The sequence below is a fragment of the Botryllus schlosseri genome, chromosome 11, assembly GCF_051294905.1.
Source record: "Botryllus schlosseri isolate E-star chromosome 11, Bs_hap1, whole genome shotgun sequence".
Lineage (NCBI taxonomy): Eukaryota > Metazoa > Chordata > Ascidiacea > Stolidobranchia > Styelidae > Botryllus > Botryllus schlosseri.
In genome coordinates this window covers 22097016-22120923 of record NC_137246.1, presented here as the reverse complement: position 1 = coordinate 22120923, position 23908 = coordinate 22097016, and the positions used below count along the sequence as shown (strand labels likewise).

The window sequence follows — 23908 nt, the reverse complement described above, 5'->3', positions numbered from 1 at the left end:
ATAACGCTGGCAACTGTATCTCCGGTACTGATATGGAATCGGCCCGCGTAAATTAATCCCGACCCAACTATTGATGTTGCCCCCACTTTAATTTGACTATGAGAACCCGAAAACTAGCGTAAATTTTATACCGTCGATTGTAGTCATCCGGCGCGATTTAACCCGACATATTTTGCGAAGTTGAACTCGAAATGGACGACCCGGTTTCCACGTCTGATCTCACATGCTAAGGCGCTAGTTGGGCTAATTAATAACTTGTAAGCGTTCGTTAGTTAGTTAGGCGAACTCCTCTCAGCCCCAGCCGAGTTAATTCGTAATCATTTCATCTTCAAGGCGGTCCAAAATAATAATCCGCAGCCTATAGCGACATTCGCCCGACAAACCAATCCATCAAAGTCGCTAACTACGTTATTCAAATCCCCGCTAATGTCTAATCGGACTACACAAGTTAATCTGCCCATTGTCGCATTCGCCAGGATCAACGAACGCGACCAGCGACATTCTATCGCGCAGGTGGAGAGGACAATAAAAAGCCGACGGAAAGTATGTCAGGTACAGGGAAAATCGAGGTTAATAAAATAAAACCACATAGCGAAATCACGCGCGACTTAAATTCGACTTTACGCATTACGCAATCCCGTCTTGAAGATGATAACGCCGCCGAGATAATAACTCCAGTACAAACACAGCTCGAAATGGAACCTATTCCTGCGCAGCGCAGTAATTATTACGAAAGCGACCCGACTTGAAATTGAATCTCGATGGATATAATTATTTGCGTTTCGTAATCCCCTTGTAAGTGACCGACCGTCGCAACTACCGAGCAATAGACGCTCGCAAAGTAACCCAAGAGCACTCGAGCGCGCGAAATCGCTATTCAAACTTGCGAGGCTCGTCAAGTCTTTTCGCAACGGGTGCTTTGCTGAATTATAGGATTACGGACCAGTTTTATATTGTTTCAAAAGCTGCGCGTTTGTTGCGTGGTCGTTTGAAAAAAGTGCGAGCATTCGCTGTTGCCAGGCGGGCGGACAAGAACCGCGTTAAATTTCCCGTGTTACGCTAACTGGCCGGGGTGCAAAAGTCCAACGGGTGATAAGCACCTATTTTTTTGTTTAGTAAACAGCAACAACAACTGAATATATTTCCAAAGATTCTACTTTTACGACCTCAACAAAATCTATTTTGAAAGTACTTACTTACTGAAGTTCGTATGTTCTTAGAGAAATTCTAATGGAGCATTGAATATGCTATTCAATTGTATACTCAAAAGCAAAGCTACTTAAATTTAGACTTGTAGTTTGATACGTAAAAGTAGTTTGGGACTAGTTTGTATCACATTATGAGTGAAATCGTAAGATCTGCGTGATATTGCGTTTAATGGTATTAGTGCCATTTGAAATTTTGCGTTAGTCGCTATGATACATCTTGCAATACTTTACAGGCTTTTCATTTTCTGCCTCCGCTAGCAGGAGTTTTCACACGGCCCAAAAATTCTTGCTTCTACTTGTAAGTGAGTAGCAATTTGCTAGAGTAGCAACGCGGACTACTGCGAACAACTCTGCTCTTACAACGCGGTAACTCGATGGTGAGTTTCTTCTATTAAACTTTGAGAAACTTCAGTACTACCAAACCAGATGTATAAAGTCGAACCTTCGACTACAATAGAAAGACTTTTCGTATCTTCGCCCTCTCGATTCTGCGCCGAGCACTTGTATTCACCGGCCATCGAATATTGTGAGGCCGTGACGGAAATTTCTTTGTCGCCGACGCCTTCGCCAATCTGTATCGAAAATCAGGTTCGCTACTATCAAAAAACAATGACCAGATTGAGCACTGTATCAGCGCCGACCTGCTGCCCGTCTTTCGTCCAAACCACCGTTGGTTCCGGGACGCCAGTGGCCATACAGACCAGGTTTCTCGATTCCCCCAAAAGCAAAGTTACCCTTGACGCCGAGGTGAAATCGTAAATCTTTGGATAGGCTACAAAAAAACAGGGACTGCTTAGTCAGTGATATTCTGACTCCCGCCCGTTGCTGGATGTCAGTCTATGCAGGGCATGCAAGTTTGCACACCAGACGTGAGTGACTATGTGATCTGCCAACCGACCTATATACAAACTGTGAGGGAGTATGGCTCATTTCGACATTGTTATACCACCAATATATCTATCAATACATGCAATCATTCAACTATCACCGTTGGATAATAAATTTAAGACGCATAGCAGATATTCACCAGAAAGGGACATGCAGATATAATTTTATTCGGATGCGCACAAAAATATCTTAGATATGGACATCTGGCGTTTCGTATCACCCAATTTTCAAAAATTATGTCATCATTTAGCAGTACTTAATGTTATTTTTCATGGTGTATGGAGTTGAGATCAGTCCCTATACGCTCCCCGTAGGTTTAAGTCAGTTCCATTGTTTTACCACCCAGCAGCACAAGAAGGGGTGGGTCACATCCGGTCTGTACCATGTTTCCAAATTGCTGATTTCAGATATAATCACGTATTGATGATAAAGCGAAGTCACTTCGGAGTCGATTAAAGTAAACTGTATCGTGTATATATACCTAAATACATTTACCCTACGCCCAATAGAACCTCACGTGCATTGTATGGGTTTGACTCATCTCTACGGATTGTTAATATCGTGCAATTAATCATGCAAAAACGGTTAGTAAATTTGTTTGCAAATACAACATCGAAGAAAGACTGCAGAGGATATGGGTAAATTACCTTGGACGGTAGTAGTAGCAATAGTCGTTGTCGGCTCTGGTGATGACGCAATAAACAAGAAAAGAATGAAGTTACGTCAAACTAATTGACACAGAAAGGAGATAGACTTGTCCCGATAAACGCCAAGTCTTGTTGACACTGAAAGGGTGCCAAGGGCGAGATCTTATCGCCGGATACATTCCTATTTGCTGATCGCCGGCGATATGCACTGCGATAATCTTCAAGTGTCGTTGAGTTTAGATGGGGTTGGATTTACTGAACCACAATAGAATTCAAGATCTAATAACAATCTTTACGCACACAGTAAACCATTTCTATAGGAAACAAGGAATTGAACTTTGCGAAGGACACTGCGACTATACAGAAACTAGGATGTGATCGACGCACATCACCTATATTATGGCGATTATGGTGTAGCTTGACCTCGCGGCTTGCTATGGTCTGTCTATAATCTAGCACCCACAGACAGAAACGGACAGAATGAGTAAAATGCACGAAATATGAATTTGAGCCACAACATTGAAAAATCCGAAAATGTATTGTTTTATGACTGCGAGGCCAAATATAAAACATTGGTTTAAAATTAGCATCTTAAATTCGATTAGAGCCTGGCGATTTCTATTATTGTGACCACGAAAACGGTCCATCTAAGCAGCATGACATGACACGCTCATCAACGCATACGAGATATGATTATACGACGGAGAAGTACATTGTAGTGTGTCAAAATCGCTCATCTGGTATCAAGGATCCTAACCAGCACGTAATTCAGTATCTCTTAACGTCGAACAGACGCCTTTAACATGTATTGTTCAAAGGCCAGAACACCAGGTACTTACGGACCTATTGAAATTTCACAATGTCGGGAAAATTGAAAAATATGATATACAAGTAAGCTATAACGGACAAACAATGTGAACAGTGGAGTGTGAAATGGCAGAAGCTATGCACCTAGTAATTGGCTCCCTTTTTTGAAGCACTTTGAAATATAGCCTATGAATCGATGCTACTATCTATGGTTGTAGTCTGAGTAATTGAGAACAAAAGTATTGATTAATACACGCACCAGCTACAAATAATGTGACATATTTTCCTAATTAGTGGTAGTATTTGCTGATTCCACATAGCATAAAAAAGATTTAATACAAGATTACAATTTATCTCCCTCCGAGGCGCAAAAAGATAGCCGAACCGACTTATCAATTCGCAATTTGAGATGATTGAGGAGCGTCATATTCGGGACTGTTACAAACATGCATATCTAAATCGCTACCTACTGCAACCGTACAACACTTATAACACTATTTCGGCATCGTGGGTTACGAGCATGCATTATATACTCGAGAAGATGGTAATGGTAAGTGTGTCCTAGATTTAATGCACAGTCACTTGAAGCGCAATTGACATCTTTATTTTAGTGGGTTGTGATTAGTCGATTGAGATTACTTTCGCCCATAGGAATCATTACTGTTGCTATATCTATGAAACATCCGTGTTCTCTCACCTGAAATAGATAGCAACACACGCAGCTCCTGAGTTCTCCCCAATGCATTATTGAGACGGCATTGGTATTCCTTCCCATCGTCAAAGGCATCTACGACTTTCGCGAGCGTAAGTCTCAAGTCTACCAACTCCGGATCGTCAACGTTGGCGGACCCTTGCAGGTCTGATGCGTTGGCCACAGGAATTCCATTTTCGTCATACCTGACATTAGAAAGTGCACGCTGTAATGTTACGCATAGATTTTATAATTTGAAACACACCATCCAATGGAGTACGGCTTGCTGCCTGCTGTTGCGCGGCATTCGGCGATTTCTTGAGGCGTTTCGTCCTCGCTTATTATAACTGGAATAGCGTTGGCTTCGAAGGTAGGAGCAGCTGTCACATAGAATCAAGGTAATGACCAGGGCTAATGATAAGATGGGAATATATACTCATATTGAAATAAACGAATATTTTCGGCTGACACTCGTCAGGGGTAATCGTCAGCAACTATAGTATAGAATTGGAAAGAACATTGTATTGTAGACCAAATATAACGAGAAATGATCACGCGGATAACCTTGAGACGCATGACATACTCTGCAGCCATTAAAATCATTTGCTTAATCAAGATGTTCATTTTTGAATGGTGCCTAATTGTATATCCATCCGTCTGTACTGCGGGGGCAATAAAAACGCTACGCACTGCCTGGACATACCAGAGCAGATGGGGATAATAAACTTCACCGACTCCCGTCGCCATCAATCATAGAAAATGTGACCAGTGTGTGAACTACTCATAAATGTCGCTACGGCCGTAAGAAAGGCTTTTCATAAAATGACTCAGCGCGTTTGTGAGTGGATAACGACAAATCCACACAGGCGCATACACCAGCATATTATTGCCGCGAAATTCAACTTTATCCGACCGAGATCATGACGCATAGAAAGTTATTGTTCCTTCCATCGCTGTCACCGGCATTCTCGCATTTTGATTACGTGAGTAGGGTCGTTTTAAAACAACTCGAAACGCCTCAGAGACTTATTAATTCATATGGCGGAATATTGTTTTTCCATTTCAAGTGGCGTTCACCCTCTTAGGGAATCTAACCCAGCGGGCATCCACGTACTTGGGTGCTTCTAGCCGTCTATTTTACGTAGCTGTACCTCTTCTGCGTCCACGATTCGACTAGAAATAGTCGCTATCATTCCAAGTAAACACGTTCCTATCTAATTGCTGATTTGCGACATGATAAGTACCGTAAAGTAGGGCTGAAACTAAGGGTTATGGAAGGGTTGATTTGCGTTTTCACTATACGATAGATTTGGAGCTAAGGTTTTTTCAACGCGAGAGCCCGCGGCCTAGTAAATGTGATTATGAGCACTGAACAGCAACCAGTGTCAGCTGATTATAAAACTAATTCCATAGTTTTCACGTTGTGACGTCATAAAAACGTAGATTTGTATACTCATTACAATGCTGGCTTTATCTCTTGTTACTACATTGAGGTATTGCGATGTCGACGCTCTCCGAAGTACTTATTGGCTAATAGCAAAATGCGCCCAAATCGATTTCAAAGCAAACCCGACGCCAGCGTGTGGTCGAGTCGTTAAATATCGTCGAATTCGCGACAATAGAGCTTCGTCACGGAGTTTTGAATAAAGAGGGCACTCAAATTTCGTTGTTACGCGGAAACCCACTTGATCAAGTTTTTTGGCGGGACTGTACTTGTTCAATTTACCTAACACTGTTAGTTGTTCGTAACTACACCGAATCCTTTCACGCTGGAGTAATCTTATATTGCGTCGTCGACGCTGGAAGAGCCGGGATTTATACATTAAACAATGATGTGTCGTGTGTAAACACGAGAGTGAATTGGCGAATTGGTCAGTTTTGATTGAACATAAGTAACTTCGCACGGAATTATGGTACAAGCTTTGATGTCCTCGTCGACTCTTGTTGTAACCACGGGTTGACGGAATGATTAATAGTTGTTTGTTACGCTGGCGTAAACATGTCAAATAATAAATTGCAACTGACCGGTACGTTTCGCCGGTTTGTGGGAACAACAACTCCTTGAATGAGATTCTCACAGGTATAAGCACACGCGAAGGAATTTATTTCCCAAGGTAACCACAGCACTGGTACGTTTCTTATAGTTACTATGTTGGGGGCTTAATCCATATCAAACTCACGGCGCATCATGCGCCAGACAGGACTGTGTGCAACATCTAAGCATCGCCACACGAGGAAAAGGGCTTATTTCATACACGAATTACATTTATGCCGCACCCACGCATTAGCGTTGCCAGCGATCATTGACTGTTTGGTTGTACCCTCTGAACCTACCTAGGACTTGCACCACGTATTTTCTGTCCACAGATCTTTTCGTGGTGACGATGTTCAATGTGTATTCTCCGGAATCAGCCAATGTTACGTCACGCAACACAAGGCTATTATCATTGGTGAGTGACGCTCTTTCGCTGTTGAAAACGCAAGCAATGTTGACCAAGAGGATAGGATCTTTCATTCACAGCATATCGTAACTTACTCAATGGTGGTTACTGTTGTAAATGCGATTCTTATAATAGCCGCACCTTCCAGATGCCATTGGGATGAGGCTACCTGCTCGTCCTGTGATGAGATTCAATTCATAATAATTGGCATTTACGAATCTAGTCCATGCGACACAATTCGTACCTCGACGATTGAGAAATTTGAAGAAATTTCAAGAGGGTATCCAAGTTCGGCAACAATCTCGGTGTCGGAGATAACTGAAAGTCAATATAAAAAAATCTCACAACACCTCAATAAGTGACAGGCGTAAATGAAAAGAGCTTCGACTTAATCCAATCGCATGATTCGATATCGATTAAGCTCTGTGAGATGTTGTATTGTTCGAAGGTAATCTTTTCAATTGTGAGCCCCATGTGTTACCGGCGGTAACGGTGAATCATATGCTATCCGTAAATCCCGCCATATGCCGCGCACTTGAATTTAAGCGCAACACAACATGCCAACTGTTATTTTATAGCTTGAAGGTGATCGAATCAATTACGTCCATTCGTCATAACTTCATTATATCGGCTGCAGGGATGAGATCTATATACTGAAACGCGTGCGGAAAACGGCGTGATTCGATGAGTAAATTTAAAATCGACCAATCACAGATCACATCAGAATTTATCGCAGATATTCCGCTAATCAAAACCTTCAAATCAAGTAGCAGTGAATAGGCCAGCTGTGTGATCATGCAATTTGTATTAAATCTTTATTTTTTTACTTTCTACTGATCGCCAATAGTGGTCACGGTGATTTCATTTCAAAGGACTTCCCTCAAACATCGATATGATTGTTGCAGAAGACATTGCGAAATTTCAAGCAATTTATATAGCAGCAATGGGAATGCCAATCGATGTATTACATGTAATACATTTTTTACAATCATCATTTACAATTTCGAAGCACATTTCGCCTTTTATATATAATTATCATTTAATCAGTAAATAGCGTTTCAAAATACCAAGCCCTTTTTGTGTTCTCTAGGACCATCGGACAGTGGCACAAAAACATCGTAACAAACATCAAAGCAAGGCTTGATAAAAATCTCACGGCCCCAATTTTACGCCACGAGCGCCAGGCCTCCATGTCGCTACGGTGATGTATTCGTCATTGTGAAGTCTTGAAATTGAATTAATATTGCGTACCTGTAGCTGTAATGGATAGTACTGTTAGCAGCTGTAATATGCGACTCTCCATGGCGGGTTACTGCCTCAACCGTTGAATGTTAGCGGCCAGCGTTAATACAGCTTGCAAATGGTTTTATTAACACGAGTCTAGCTAATGAACCTGAACTGAACAATATAACAATCGTTACCGATATCCGTCAAGTCTGGCTACGTAGCCTCATTGCACAAGCACATGCAAACTCGCCAAAAATTACCATCGAGTTTCCAAGGTGCACTTCTGCATACATCACCAAGTATCCCTTTACCGACGCAGAACTAGTATTACTACCTCACAATACGCCCTCACTCTTCCACTGCCGCAGCTATACAAATATCCCATTCTCCGTACCGAAAGAAAAAAGTCATGAATTCGCGAACCGCGAGAGAGGAATATACTTCGCCGATTGGATCGATGCCTCTGCCTCAGCTCCCAGAGTATTAAGCCCGTGAGTCTGCTCGTCGTCGGTGCTCACGTCAAAACAGCGCATTCGATTTCAAATCAATGCAATTCCATAACGTAAATTATTATGACTCTCATATTAGGCCTATACCACATCAGAAGAGAGTGCTGCTCCACTGCATATTGCACAATGCACAGTCTAGTTGAGTAGAGAATAGTACGGTACTATACGCGTGTCGGACCTTTTAGAACTGTGCAATGCTTGCATATAAACAGATATCACCAGATAAATCGGAAAAGCTATGACAGAAGCGGTACAGGAGAAACACTGGTGTGGTTAAAACGTATGTCGGTCACGTGCGGGACAATGCACAGGGCGACGAGGAAAATCTTGTGGTCGGCCTTTAAATAATTATTATAGCCAACCGATCAATCTTTACCGAAATATAGAAGCCCCAATATATACAGATGCAGTCCCCATATCTACTATAATACTCCAAGAATTTTCCAGACAGCCCGCGCAATGTCTCGGAGCAATGCCTGCTGCTATGAGCCCAGACATCCATGCATGAACTTACTATAGTCTATGTACTACGCGGTCGACCACATCAACAAATTACTATACACAAATCAGCATAAGATCCTTGACCTTTTATGACACTACTAACAGGTTGGTATATCTGCTGTGCGATCAACAATTTTCCGAGTTCCTCAGTGCTCACTGCTCTGCTCAGTCATATCAGAAATACTTCGTCATGATCAGTATACCTTTCGCGTAATCGTCCCTAACTAATTACCGACGTTCAACTGAGCTTAGTCAGGCAGAAATGCAGCAGTAATGTGCGTTGCAAGTGAATTTGGGTTAATAACTATATGCTAGACACCAGAACAACAGTCGTTAATCGTAATAAGTCCGCGTCCCCCATAAAAGTAAATTGTCTTCAATGAGCTAATGAAAGTTCAATCCGACAAATTTTCTCTGCGGGGTGGTTTGCAGCAACGGTTCGAGTGAGCTAAACGAGAGTGCTCCTTGCTATTTATTGAAATCCTTCCTAGTTGAATATGTAGATTGGACTTTAATGAAGCCCAGTTTCGTTTATAATTCATACGAATATCGGTAAATAAGGTCCACTGCAATGTTACATGTTTATAACATTCAGCCTTGTTTCTGTTAACGTCATTCGTATACCAGAACCACGGTATGGTATGGTATGGAAGGGAAAATTTTCATACTCTCCGCCTCGATCGCTCCATACCATACTTACAATTTTTCATACCATACCAACACCCTCCCATACCATATCTGGGTCTTTCCCCATACTTTCGCAGTTGACCAACCTCTCAGATAATATTCTATCTTTGATGTGTGGTTATTGTACGGGGCTGACTTTCGGATTATTGTGGTTGAAATCAACAATTTAAACATCCCTGATGCACCAATTCCATCTCCAACTTCGTTTGAAATCACAATAGAAGCTCATGACATGTAAACCTGGTGTGGTAATGGAAATGAAATATACAAAATTACATAAAACAACGGTGTTGTATTATTGTTTCGTTAGAATATAAATGAGAATACATTTTCACATCGCTACAGTCACGAATTTTGCGATGGCGGAGCAAATGTCTGATTCCTCCGACAATGTATGGGAGGCCAGCATGGTGCTACATAGCTCCGAGACAAGCTATATATTTTTGAATTATAATGCTACATTCTCAGAGTGTACGATTTCGCAGCTTCTCTTTGTAGTTTAATTGGTGGAAGTTACAGGATAAGCGAAATGGAAGTTGTACGGCTGTGGTCGAATTACATCCGTTTTTATGATAATCAGACGGGAATGATGATCATCATTATAATTTTCCTTCGTTTTTTTTTCAAATTAGATTACAATTAGAATTACTGAATTTGCGAAAACTTGATATTGAATGAGGTTCCGTTACTATCAACTCATAATTAATTCTAAACAGCTTGAGAATGACAACTGTCTGTACTAATTTCATATTCTAGAATTCTCTCACCGACAGTCAAAACCTACCATGCCATCAAACGATCCGTTAGAATTGCTAGCATTCTGGATGCATTTTGTGATATGACGATAAGGGAGGATTTTTCACAATCATAAAGGGGGGCGTTTCTGAAAAAGTTTGAGAACCACTGCGATAAACAGGTCTCCTGTAGCCTTTACAGGAAAACCAGAAATTAGATTAGAATTATAATTCGAGCATAGAAAGAATTCACAAACTGGAATAGAATTAGATTACCGGCATTTCGCTCTGATTGGTCTCATTAGCCAACTAGAATTGTCCAAGTCTTGCCCACAATGTCGGCATTCACAGAGAAACATATGGGAAATGTGTTAATTCAAAGATTCTTATCACTACGCATATCACTATGATTTTGGTAACTCATATGGGATGTAGTATATCGTGCTTTCTCGAACGAACTGTGGACAGATGGGGTGAGCTGTTAGAACTAGCATTTGCTGCCACTTTCAAGTGATGGGGAACACTTGACACAAAATATGCTACAATCTGGTAACGAATAGCGTTGCCGTCACACAGGATTTGTATAGGCAGTAATGCATTATGACTTATGAAATCACCTGATTTGCCGTGGTGACAGAATCGCTCACCCTTATGTCAACTATCAAGGGTACTTTCACTTCGCTTAGGGGGTCTGCGCAACCGGAGAATATGTTTTCGTCTGTGACTGCTATATACAGAAGTCGAATGTCTGCCGTGATAAAGTGTCCTTCACGCCGCTGCGCTACACCATCGAGACAAACGTTGGATCGGTATGACGTTTCACAAACTCAAGACCAAGCAAATCTCCAGCATTGCCGAATTGTGCAATTATACAATAGGGATGGTGTGAACCCCTGAAAGGTTCTGTGCGAACGCGAACGTGAACCTATGACGTGACGTGACGTCATATCGATAATTCCAACCCTACATTTCAGTGGAGTGATATATCATTGTACACGATAGCCTATCTAGCGACGACTCAGGCCACATTATGCTACAAATTTGAAGTACATGCTGAATTTTTAGACCTCACCAAATATATCAACTGGAGCAATCAAATGCTATAATAATCCCATAAAATCAATATGTTTCGTCGCTTTGCCAACAATTCTGACTATTACTATATTGATAGTGAGCAGAGAGTAAAATGGATTTCAATGCTACCGATATTACCCGATAAACAAGTTGTAGAGTAGCAAACACCCCGATCTCACGGATTTGGTTTTTATGATACAACAAACATATCAAATCAAGATGGATCCCGTACGCCTGCTAGATATTTTGCATTAAACAACGACGAATTCCGAATTATATTCACCGCTAGATAGCGCTACGAATATTTCGCGGTATCGACTTTGGTTCATTGCTTGATGCCAAAATGGGATGGATTACCCATTACACGGCACACTAAAGTCAGTAATTGCTTGTCTCTCCATTGCGTTACACCCTGCGTGGCTGGAAAAGTAATAAAACTGTGCAAATTAGCCATCAAATAATGTCGTCTGGCGAGATTGCGATACAAAGAATAAGTTGAAGGAAGAAAATCTGAATTGTACCTAACGCAATGACATTCTAATGTACTTCGGCGGTAATAACTAATAAACAGTGTAGAGATCAAGTCACTACCTTTCAGTCACATGTCACTTCGAGTCAATGTAAATTCTTTGCGAAAGAATATTCCATGACTTGAAAATTGATTCGAAAACTTGACTCCGGGTCACGAGTCATTTCATATTTCGAAAACCTCGAGTCCGAGTCAAGTCAAGTCAAATGACTCGGGGCACTGGCAATAAGCGTTCTGGCGTCATATGGGCACATAATTTCAGTTCTGAATGTTACGCTAAATCTGTTTCTTCAAGGTAAAATCTCGTCGCATATTGTGCATGAATGTGAATTACGAAATTTTTGTCAGGGTCGGGATTTTCGAATAAACTCTAAATAATTGCTCCATTCTCATATTCTGTATTGCAGGGGTCGGGACCCTTTTTGTCCGAAGAACCATATTAAGGCACTATTTTTCCCATTTTAACTCCCAAAGAGCCATACATGCCAGTCACTGTTACGTCACAATTGGAATTTCGAGACGTCATGGTAGCACTAATTCGAACTCGACGTGTGCGCCACATTTTCTCTGTAAAAACTGGTATTTATTGTTTGAAAATAAAGCTCGAATCGAGAGGTAAGGCACAGACAGGCCAAGCCTCACCATTGATAACGCAATTCATCGTAAATAGCTCATAATTTATTATAACTCATGCTAATCGAATGTGACTGTCACACTGATTCCGAAAATCTAAATACTGATCGACTTCTCAATTCTCAAAGTATTCGGCGGTAACATAACGTTGCGCCACATGCATACATTTTATCGCCAGTACTACAGAGCTACTTACCAATCAAGAACGTGGATAGCTATGACCTTGTTTGTAATTAGCGTTTGTAATTGTGAATGTCACGTCCGCGGCAATCCATTTCACGCCATAGATTATGAAGACAATATCTATTTGAAAACTGCGTTGCTATGATCTTTGATTCATCAACGTATCGCACAATCCAAGATTTCGAGTCGGGTACAGTATACATATAATTCGCGAGTGATATTGGTCGCCGGCGCGAATTTGAAAAGAGGGGCGCCTAGCCTGAAGACAGCATTGTCTTCACCTCTCAAAGACATGTTTTTACTGCCAATAGTATAATTGTTCTGGCCGTGACGAATATTTATTAACAGGTTGCAGCAATATTGATAAATTCGGTACAAAAAATAAATATTTGGCAAACTGAGGTGCGAGAATAATTGGGCAGTGAATACCTACGTGTACGGTACGCCTTGTCTATATACAAAGCATGTGTGCTGGATGAATCGTATGATGCGCATCCTTCCTTTGAAATTACCTTGCTTCTGCTTGCAAGTCCGTGGTTGAATTACTTTCGCGCGGCACCCTGGTTTGCATTATCAGTAACATCACGCAGTGGCCGAGTTTCTGCAACAACACTTCCGTCTGCATTGATCCCAAGGTGGTCAATTTCCTTGAAGATCATCTTATTTGCGCTGTAGTATCCGGGGAATCATAGTGATTTGGAATGTATAGCGCGGTAACAACAATATCTACTCTTCGTAGGAGGCCGCAAATATAAGGTGTATTAGGCATGTCTCATGACTGGCAGTTCAGATGTTCACCGATATAGTCGGCCGTTTATGGTGCAGTTTGTGTAATCGATGTTGCGGTCGAAAGTTGCCGAATGCAATGCTTTCTGGATACCGTAAACATATTTCACAAAGGTATAGAAATATGTCGAATCTCTAGAAGATACAAGGCTAATAAGGCCAACAGCGCATACCTCGACGCCTTGAAAGTGAGAGAAGTCGAAGTATCGCAGTATAGGGCATAGACGAACCCGTGAAATAAAGGCATGTTATGAATATAGGAAGACAGAATCGGTTCAGTTATTAAAATATTACTAACTACATCATTTATTGAGTAGTACCTTTCTATTTTTGTCTGAGATTACTATACCTATATCTGCAGCAGTATAATCTTGACATTAAGTTGCTAAGCTTGATGAAGCAAAAATTTCAAGGACTCAGTCCCGACTCGACGATATTGTCTTATCAGGCCACCTAATCAATACTTTTGCTTATTTTCTGTATTTAATAAATAAAGTGCATACTCTATATCTCACGTCGATGGTTTTACCACAACTAGAGACGGGCAATATAAATTACTATCTGAGAATCCTGAGAATGCCGGCGTTGAAGGAGAAACGCGAGTATACAGGAGCGATTCACTGATTAACGTATATAGTGATCGGTAACGATGTACTTTTATTATCTTCTAGTACTTAAGTTGGCTTTGCCTACATGCATTAGTTACGCAAGTGGTTGTATTTGTCGACGACTTCGATTTATACTTAACACTTTTTCGGCAAAACTATATATTTTACGCACTTCGAGTTTTGTAAAGAAAAAAGTGGTTTTGGCATATGTTTAGGGTTTACTTAACTTATATGAGTAAAATTTTTATAATAACGTGGGTGCAATATCCATTGAATCACGATATAACCGAATGTATTTTCGATTATCATTTGTATAGTATCATTAGTAGTTTTGCATAAGTCGCGAAGATTTATTTTGCGATTTTCAAAGTAGCCTTCTGCGTTTAACTTAAAAGAAAGCGACCCCTCGACTAAATCTAACCTTTTACAACTATTTTCTTGAGCAGCCTACTTCATTTTCTACTTCCACTTGTAATATTTTTGACATGTCTTGCAAATCGCTATCTCTATACTTATGATTGAAATTGATGGCGTTACGCTACTTCTACTTGAGAATCAACGCAGGCTACTTCAACCACCTCTGTTAAAATCTGACAGTACTGATCAACATTTGTCTCCTGATTTTATTACGACGAGCTACCACCATTTCTTTTAATATCTCCCATTGTTAATAATTCAGTAATCATTTACCTATAGCTCATCGCGTCTTTGTAAACAGGTCTATACCTTGTTATATGCTACCTAAACATGAATTTCACTTGTCCCTTACTTCTCGTACTTGCATTCATTGCGTATACTGAAGCCGTATGTTGTGGACGAGGAACACACGGTAAGACGACCGCTTTATGGCCGTTTACAATGCAATAATGAGCGCAAAATTGACAGGGTATTGCAAGGATTGCTCAAGGGTCGGTGTGTTCCGACGTAGAAAGTGCTGTGGGTCCGGGAGCGGGTCCGGAAGTGGATGTAACATATTTTGCTGCAACTGTGGCGGCGGCTCCTGCCTAGCTGGAAGCCCTAGAATTACCTTCAGATGTGAGTACCCGTGATTTATTATTGATTGCTCGCATATACTGAAATTACCTTAATCAATCCCTGTCAAATGTCCAATTGAAGCTCGCTGGTGGCTTACCAAACGTTACACTTGCACGCAATACAAAGGAGACGCCGAATCCAGCGACATCTTCGACAGCTTACACGAAACAAAATCCATTTTCAAATCCTTGGACGCCGATAAAGACAACTTGCTAAATCTTGATGAATTCGCCGAAGGCTTGCGGCAATATCTTAACCTGGTTGGTGCTATAATCGTCCGTAACTGTTTGTTGATAATATCTAAATCTTTCACAGGATTTCGACAGCTCTTTCTCATTGGCTGCAGACCTGCTTGATGACAGCGAGACGAGAAAAGTGATGTCTCTGATGGATGCGTCTCGGAATACGGAAGATATGGATGAGAGCACCGATACCGACATCGCCGCAATGATTCGTAGAGAATTTGTGAAGATGGATGCTAATGGAGATGGCATCATTCAAGCAAAGGAGTTCGACAGGGATTTGTAAATATTAGTTTCACCTCGTCCCGTATTTGTGAATCGGGATCAGATAAGGGAGAGTATTCCAAAACCAAATATATCGTGTAATAGATTTCATTTCGTGCGTATTCGAATAAACATATGCGGACTAAAGGCAGCAGTTCTTGGTCAGGACTGTAATGAGGAACATGAATTGGCGCATACAAGTCTCGTATGTGAGATTCCGCCAGTCGCCACAATCATGGAAGTGTATACAGCAGAGTTGGATCAATTGTAATTTGTAATTGTAATTGAATGTAATTAATTACATTTTTCAATGTAATTGTAATGTAATTGTAATTGAAGCATTTTTATTTTGTGTAATTGTAATTGTAATTGTAATTTGACAAAAATTTTGCTCAATTACAATTTCAATTACATTAAATTGCTATTGAGACCTGACAAGCACAACATAAAACAATTGACTTATAATGCATTCTCTTACGAACGACAAGGAATTTGGTGGATCCATTCGCGAAGGCCATTGACCGCGCCCTTGCGGGCAAAGATTATTTTTATTTTCACCGCTATGCTGGCCTCGGCTGCCATTCCATACAATTTTTAAATTACTAACCAACCGATGGATTCGCAACACGTGGCTCACGATTGAATACGCCGAGAAGCGAACTGCTGAGCCGGCTAAAAGCGGCAGAATTGATAGTCCCATAGCTGGCGATCCAAGAGTCGAAATTTGATATGTATGGTCCTAATCGAAAGCTAGTGTCGCACTGATTCCGCAATAAAAGTATATTTTCAGGCAATGGTACCATCCCAAAATAGTTGTGAAAGACAGGGAATCGGCATTGTTCTGAACAATCGCTATGGGCGTAACTGGTAATTGTTGTAGTCATGCTGCTGCAGCGCTCTCACTTTTCAGAACAGTCGGCCTTAAACGGCTATTTTGGAGCAGTTACATTGCCCTGGCGAGATTTTATTTTGTATTTTCGAAATTAGTACATAGCTTACGATGAAGACCAGATGCATCAAATTTGGACGCATGGATCGCCAGCTCTAGGACTATAAAGTTTGCTGGTTTTAGCCGACTTTTCAGTACGTTTGTCGGTGCATTCATCCGTGACTCACATATTGCGCATCTATCCGTGGGTTGGCAATCTACAATACGATTTCAGATCACGATGATGCATCGTTATTTCGTCTGGCTAACTAACCAGACCACTGGATATTATATAACGTCTTATCTGACAAAGCACGGTTTTGTTTTTACTCCTCATCCTAATTCCTACGTCCCTCGATAAAAATAATATTGTTTCTTTAATTATATACTATATACGCAAATCCAACACATGCATATATTATAATACTTTTTCAACGACATACTGCACCCTATCCTCAATCCTAACCCATAGGAAATTAGGTAAATAACATTTTACATTTCCAATTACGTGAGCCATAATTACCTAGCACACCAAACACGCTTACATTACGTCACAGTGACATCTTACATAGCATACTATGTACGCACATCAACGCAATTATTACTACACAATCTGAACTAGACTTGAATTGTTGTTAAATACGACGCTACGGTTGTCAAGGACTACGGTTGAATTTATGACTATTCAATTACATGTTCAACAGCAGCAATTTTAATTGTAATTGTAATGTAATTGATGCATGCAAGGAGTAATTGTAATTGTAATTGTAATGTAATTGATGCATGCAAGGAGTAATTGTAATTGTAATTGTAATTTGATATTTTTAGCATGGAGTAATTGTAATTGTAATGTAATTGAAACATTCATGAAAGTAATTGTAATTGTAATTGTAATTGAACTGAAATAATGTAATTGATCCAACTCTGGTATACAGTAGTCAGAAAAACTTGTATTGTCGGCCAGGGTGGTCCAAGACTGCGAGTATGACAGACCGCAATGAATGGTAGGGAGAGCCTATATATATCCTACATGCAGGCTACAGAACACGAAAAGGACAGTTCAAGAATCGGTTGGTTATAATTGCTCAGTTTTCAGTATGGGGACGATGCCTGACTTTAATTCAGTGGCGTGCAGGCTAAGCGATAAGCAGGCATCCGCTTTTTTCGTGATTCATACCGGATGAAATGCTTTCGCAAATTACATGGAGACCACTTTTGAGGAATATTACGCGCGGAAACAATGTTCAGTTATAGCATCCGAAATCCGTTGTAACGCGATACACATGGCTTCGTCGGATTTGTTATCGGGTCTGCAATATTGACTCTAGCGTGGCTTAAGATGAGGCATGGATTGGATATTCCTCACTAGCCGGATCAACCAGCACCGTACGCATCGCTTGCGACGCTGCGTCACGGGGTTCGCTCATACCGCCATGCACCCAATTGCGTGGTCTGGGCATCTTTTCTTCGGTCCTCTTCCTAAAGCTTGCGAGAGTTCACCGACATGAGTACATCGCCACCCGTTCGCGTGTATAGTTCGGGGGCATCTCGTCGTTCGGTTCGAGAGTTAACAAACTTTACGGACGGATTAAATAAAATCGATTTTACAGTAGCAATAGCAACCGCTTTCGCGACGTATTTACCTTCACGCTATATCCGTTTGAGACATGCAACCTGACCGGTTTTATACTCGGTTTCCTTGTGTATAAGTTGGCTATCCTTCATGCCCTATCTATAGTTACAGAAACTATAAATATGTAATCTAGTGCTGGGACGACTCGAGCCACAAGTAACTCGAGTAACTTCACTTGACATGTTTCAGCCTTTTGGAAACGTGGATTGACTCGTGACAAGAAGCGAAGCAACGCTTCAAGTCATCATGGAATTGGTCTCGATCACGTTTGTACACTGTACAGTACAGTGTACGAGTGTAGAGTCCGGTACGTTCAATCGGTCATGTTTTTGACAAGCTGGCGGGACCTGCGAGAGCATCCATATGCAGTCACTGAACGATTTTGCGTGCAGCCAGGTTTTACTGAGCCTCCATTGTTATTATGTCACGAATAAATTGACCGCAAACGAAGTGATTAAACATTAGAGCAGTGGTTCGTAAGTATTAAAACCTGGAGAACACTTACGCTAATCTCTGCAAGCCTTCGCGGACACCCAAAAGTCATTAAAACTAAAACAATACACACCTAACTACTCATATAATACATTACTATTGCCATGCATGACTGGTGCAAAAATGAACTGTGCATCAACAGAGAACTAAACCATAAAATATAATTTTCACACGATACGGAAATATAATAATGAATATTTATTGCAAGTCGAGATCGAGAATAGAAAGCAATATTCAGGTAAACCCATATCGCAAAGTATTGAGAATGAATTCCTCGCGGCAGTATCCGCTCCTATAGCGGTACTACTGTATAACACTGTGTATCACATGCAGCACCGTAACTGCCGCACCCCAAACCCATCAATTGGGGGGGGGGCGAGCTCGAAGAAGGCCCAAAATTATTTCGTGAATTAGCATAAATCATGTAGTATTTTTTTGAAAATTTATGCAAATGCGGTGCGCGAATTTAAGTAGCGGTTTTTCTATATTATTGGGTATTGGGCCATTACCGCGCCACGACCCACCATGACATACAATCAAGTTTTAGGCCATATAACATGCGACTCCAAGAAGTGTGCCAGAACGATCGGCAGCGAGAAAAGCTACCGAAGGCTATACAAAATGCATATAGGTTTAATTGTCCATAGGTGCCTAAATGACTGGCGCCGAATGTTCCTGTCTTTGCAATCTGAACCTCACAAGACAAATACCATCCGGCTGGGAAATATTTTTTGTGCCAGTGAAGAAATACCAATTTGAAATCGTGTGCGTCTCTTAGTTTAGAAGCCTATTTGGGCGATTCTATATTTTTTGATATAGCAGACTGGAAGTCACGAAATAACATCATGTAACGAAGTCATATCAACAGGTCCGCCCGCCCGAAGATGTTTAATCATTATTTACGGGCCCTCCCGTTTTCAAGACACTTCACTCAGCTCTACCGGTAAATCTAATTACGTGAGTAGAGAGGACAATAAATTGATAGCATAATATATATGCAATAGCCGATCTGATTGACCGATTTTATCATCAATTATCGAAAATTTTCGCGCTTCGCGCTGGCTCACAACACAGTAGCCTACAGATAATTCCGTGACAAACGCGAACAACGTGGTGGGGGGAATCGTTTTATCACCCTATGAGAACCCAAGACCCACACATTTTTTGGGGCCCGACGAGGTGCAGTATCGTTCCTGCCAACGGGTATACGCCCAAAGATGTTTAATTATTATTGAGTGGTCCTACCTTTTCAAACACACCTCAATCAGCTCTACCGGCAAATCTGGTTCCGTGAGCAGAGAGAAGATAAAATTGATAACAATATATGCAATTCCCGACCATACTGACCGATGGAATCATGAATTCTAGAAATTTTCCGCGCTTCGCGCGCTTAGGCGGCATAAGGCGGTTGACTCAACAAGCTCCCAATTAACATGATGAATAGTGGTAAACAGTGTATTGCCGGAGGGAGGGTCTGGGGGGCGAAGCCCCCCAGAAGTTAGGTCTATAACCCTATGTGGGGCCCAAGACCAAAGTTTTTTTGGGGGGCCTGACGAAGTACTGTTACGGCCCTGATCACATGTTTACAACTTATTTTGACAAAAATTAGTATAGTTTGTCCATCTCATGTTAAACACCCTACTTCCTCATCGACACCATCTGCCTAATTAGGCAGACGGGAGAATCCTTTAAAAGTTTGTAGATTGTAAATAGCGGTGCAAGTAACTAATACATTTACAATCACGTTGAGACGAATACCGGGCACGTGATAAATCATTTTCTTCTGCAAGGATAGGCAATCGAATGCGTATGGTTGTATTACGTCTGAAATATGAAAATGTTGAATGAAAATGGTAGGAATTTTGACGTCATCAAGTTTAATGGAAAACTCCAATAAGTATATTTTATTCCGTGTTTAAGCTATATATCGTTGACTTTTATGAAATTACATCGTGGACCACGGATTCCCCACCTATAAACTATATATTACCGGTATACATCGATAGTAATGCGATCCGATAAAGTCATAAACCTGAGGTGTTACGAATGTTGGTGTTTACTTTATAATAGTATATACAAAAACATGAATGGGTAGATTGTATGATGCATATCCCTTCTTTGTGATTAGCTCCTAGGTCGTTGCTGCTGGTAGGTACGAGCTTGAATTATTTCCGCGCGTTATCCTGGTTTTACTTTATCCGTCACATCATACACGGGCTGGTCTATGTAGCAACACTTCCGCCAGCCGTTATCCGAAACTAGCGTTACGGTCCTTGAAGATCATCTATATGCGTGCTGTAATATCCGGCGTGTCACATCGTGACCTGATTGAAGCGTGGTAACAACCGCGCACTATCTCACATTCGTAGGAGACCACAAATGAGGTATATTAGGCCTGGCTTATGAGTGGTATTTCAGAGGGCCTCATGATTATCAGTGATCGACCATTTGAGGTTCACGTGACAAGAAGAATTGTGCATGATCAGGGGTACACTCGACAGCGTATAAATTCTGAACGCCACAATAGTATCACATATAGGCGGAAAGGTCAACAGTCAATACCCACTTCGGCCTGACTGTACTGTGGTCTCAAACGAGACACACATACATGAGATAGAAATAAACGCGAAGAATGGACGAGCACGTGAAAGGGTGAAAACATGGCCAATGTATGCTGAGATGTGTAAGGGAAAATGTTCAGTGACGATAGAATCGGGTCAGAAATTTGAAATATTACAGGCTACTGTTACAGCATTCACTGAGTTTTTAATTTGCTTCGAAATTCGATTCTTATACGTGCAGTGTGTCATTTTAGTACCGGATTTCTAACTGTCAATTTTTGTAATTGACAGTGTGAGAAAGGATAACTATTTAATGAAGACTGCAGTAATACGTCGCGACACTTATCTTGTCTTTTAGCTATGCCCTTATCAAGTGATGATTATATTATAAATATCAATAATGCAATGATATTTAACGAGCCAAAATGAGGAATTTGATCTTATTAAGCGGGACATGTCAAGTATCAATGATGTGAAATTAGTGACCACAGTAGGCTATATGAGAGACAGTTTGGTGTCATCGGAATAGGAGGACCGGCATCGATACCCGAATTACTGCACCCTTACCCCGTATAGTTCTAAGCAATGTGTCGAGGATTTAGCGGCATATTTTCGATCTATTACAATCCTTGTTATAGCCAATCATTATTTCTAACCGGGAATTGGTTCGATTCTTGCTATTAAAAACATGAGGATAATCTGTCCCGTACTCTTTATTCTTGCCTTCGTCGCGTATTCTGAATCTAAATGCTGCGGACGAGGACAACACGGTATGACGATCGCTTAACGCAGGCGAATAAATCCAGCGAAAATGACATGCGCAAAATTTATAGGATTTTGCAAGGATTGCTCAGTGGTCGGTTTGCTGAAAGCACGGAAGTGCTGTGGGTCGGGGAGCGGCTCCGGTAAAGGGTGCAATGTATTTTGCTGCAACTGTGGTGGCGGCAGCTGTTTAGCTGGAAGTGGTGTAATCAGAAGCAGTTGTGAGTATTGTGATATAATTTTTATGCGAAATATCATAATAAATCTCTACTAAATTTCGATTGGAAGCTGGCTGGTGGCTTGGCAAAAAATACACCTGCACGCTAGGAGACGCCGAAGTCACCGATAATTCACAGGAAGCCAAATCAATTTTCGATGCCATGGACGCCGATAAAGATTACTCACTTAATCTTGACGAGTTCGCGGAAGGCATGCGCCAACATCTAAACCTGGTCAGTGCCCGTGCGTCGACACTCAGTAGCGTAGCTAACTGCTTAGCCATTAATTAATATCACATATGAATTAATGAAATTGAAACTCGTATGAGCAATGCCTATTCGCAGAAATACACCGAAGCGGCTTTGCGCGATTAGAACGGAAGATTTCGTGATTTTAGTCACGGTGCTTGTCATGTCAACTAAAGTCTTGCCAAATCTGCTGCAGGATTTCGACAGCTCGTCGTCGTTCGCTGCTGACCTGCTTCATGATAGCGAGATGGAAAATGTGATCCCTCTAATGGACGCGGCACAGAGCACGGAAGATATGGATGAAGACACCGAGGCCGATATCGCCGCGATGGTTCGCAGAGAGTTTATGAAGATGGATGCTAACGGAGATGGCATCATTCAGGCAAAGGAGTTCGACAGGGATTTATAACTGTCCAGTGTCCATTCAGTCGATGAAATGCATCTCCTAAAATATAATGAATGTAGTATATATGGCGGAGATTCCATTTTGTGTGCGTTCAAATCGATTGTGAAATTAATACAATCTGTTTATTCGGACATGCGTCTCATTTTACGCCAAGATGTCAGACAACGGTTGTTGATGACAATGTGGCCGAGTGCGTTCAATGTGACGTCATAATCCCCGACATTGGCTACTACTGACTACGGCACAGACACAAACAAAGTTTTTGCTCAGTAGAGAGGAACTTGAACTAAAAAGTGTGGCACTATTTATGATCTCTCTTCGAGTATATAGCACTTTCGGGTGTCAATACATTGAGAATATGATATTGACGCTATACCTCCATCCAGGAGCCCACTAAGTATGTTTTGGTAAAGGTCAATACCGTGAAACCTTCTGGCTGTGTCGCACGGGAAATAATACCTTAACAGGGTTGTCAGACAGCTTTTGAAAAAAGAGTCAGGGCCAAATTGTCCAATAATGTTGTTAATAATACATAAGAATGCTAACAAGGTCAATAACGTTGCACTATTTCCCACAAACCTTTCGTCAATCACCGAGAATTCCTGATTTATATTGTTGATATTGTTGGACACCAAATCCACTACAACTGTTGATAATATTGTAGGACCCCGAATTCAACTACAATAACTGCTATTATTTCAAGCCTTTTCCAATTGAATATAAAATCGTAAAATAAAACTTTGTGTTATAATATAAGAGTTATGAAAATATTATTGATTGAATTTTATGAACTTTTGTTAAAAATTTGAAACTTATCCAACTTATATTCTTTAATTTTTTGGATATTTCACCAAAAGATAGCTAGTTTGATAATATATGCCAATTGATTCCAAAAAGAGCCAAATATTGAAAACAAAGGGCCGCGGGGCCAAACAAAATTATGGGGGCCAACTGCCTCTAAAAAG

General features: G+C 41.0%; 4 protein-coding genes across 6 annotated transcripts in view; 3 read left to right on the top strand and 1 right to left on the bottom strand.

Moving 5' to 3' along the window:
• Positions 1-8265, bottom strand: part of LOC145450280 (leucine-rich repeats and immunoglobulin-like domains protein 1) — a 74304-nt gene extending 66039 nt beyond the window's left edge. The window contains exons 1-9 of one of the 3 annotated variants that reach the window (XM_080328797.1): positions 7934-8265; positions 6927-7000; positions 6778-6860; positions 6576-6709; positions 4507-4621; positions 4248-4447; positions 2744-2779; positions 1850-1980; positions 1651-1780 (exon numbers count right to left, since the gene is read on the bottom strand). In XM_080328797.1, coding sequence (XP_080184923.1) covers positions 1651-1780; positions 1850-1980; positions 2744-2779; positions 4248-4447; positions 4507-4621; positions 6576-6709; positions 6778-6860; positions 6927-7000; positions 7934-7985 — 955 coding nt within the window. In that variant the 5' untranslated portion in view covers positions 7986-8265. The remainder of the gene's footprint in view (positions 1-1650; positions 1781-1849; positions 1981-2743; positions 2780-4247; positions 4448-4506; positions 4622-6575; positions 6710-6777; positions 6861-6926; positions 7001-7933) is intronic. The other 2 variants (XM_080328795.1, XM_080328796.1) reach the window with 2 other exon arrangements.
• Positions 8266-9895: 1630 nt separating this feature from the next.
• LOC145450646 (uncharacterized) overlaps positions 9896-23908 on the top strand; it is a 121321-nt gene continuing 107308 nt past the window's right edge. Inside the window, exon 1 of the mRNA XM_080329157.1 lies at positions 9896-9906. The gene's annotated coding sequence lies outside the window, so the exon portion shown is untranslated. The remainder of the gene's footprint in view (positions 9907-23908) is intronic.
• LOC145450071 (uncharacterized) lies at positions 14826-23074 on the top strand. The gene is made up of 8 exons (XM_080328551.1): positions 14826-14982; positions 15039-15188; positions 15270-15448; positions 15504-15713; positions 21964-22078; positions 22142-22291; positions 22359-22522; positions 22734-23074. The coding sequence occupies exons 1-8, from the start codon at positions 14901-14903 to the stop codon at positions 22944-22946; spliced, it is 1263 nt and encodes a 420-aa protein (XP_080184677.1). The 5' UTR covers positions 14826-14900; the 3' UTR covers positions 22947-23074.
• Positions 20558-23908, top strand: part of LOC145451106 (eukaryotic translation initiation factor 3 subunit D-like) — a 79857-nt gene continuing 76506 nt past the window's right edge. Inside the window, exon 1 of the mRNA XM_080329592.1 lies at positions 20558-20568. The gene's annotated coding sequence lies outside the window, so the exon portion shown is untranslated. The remainder of the gene's footprint in view (positions 20569-23908) is intronic.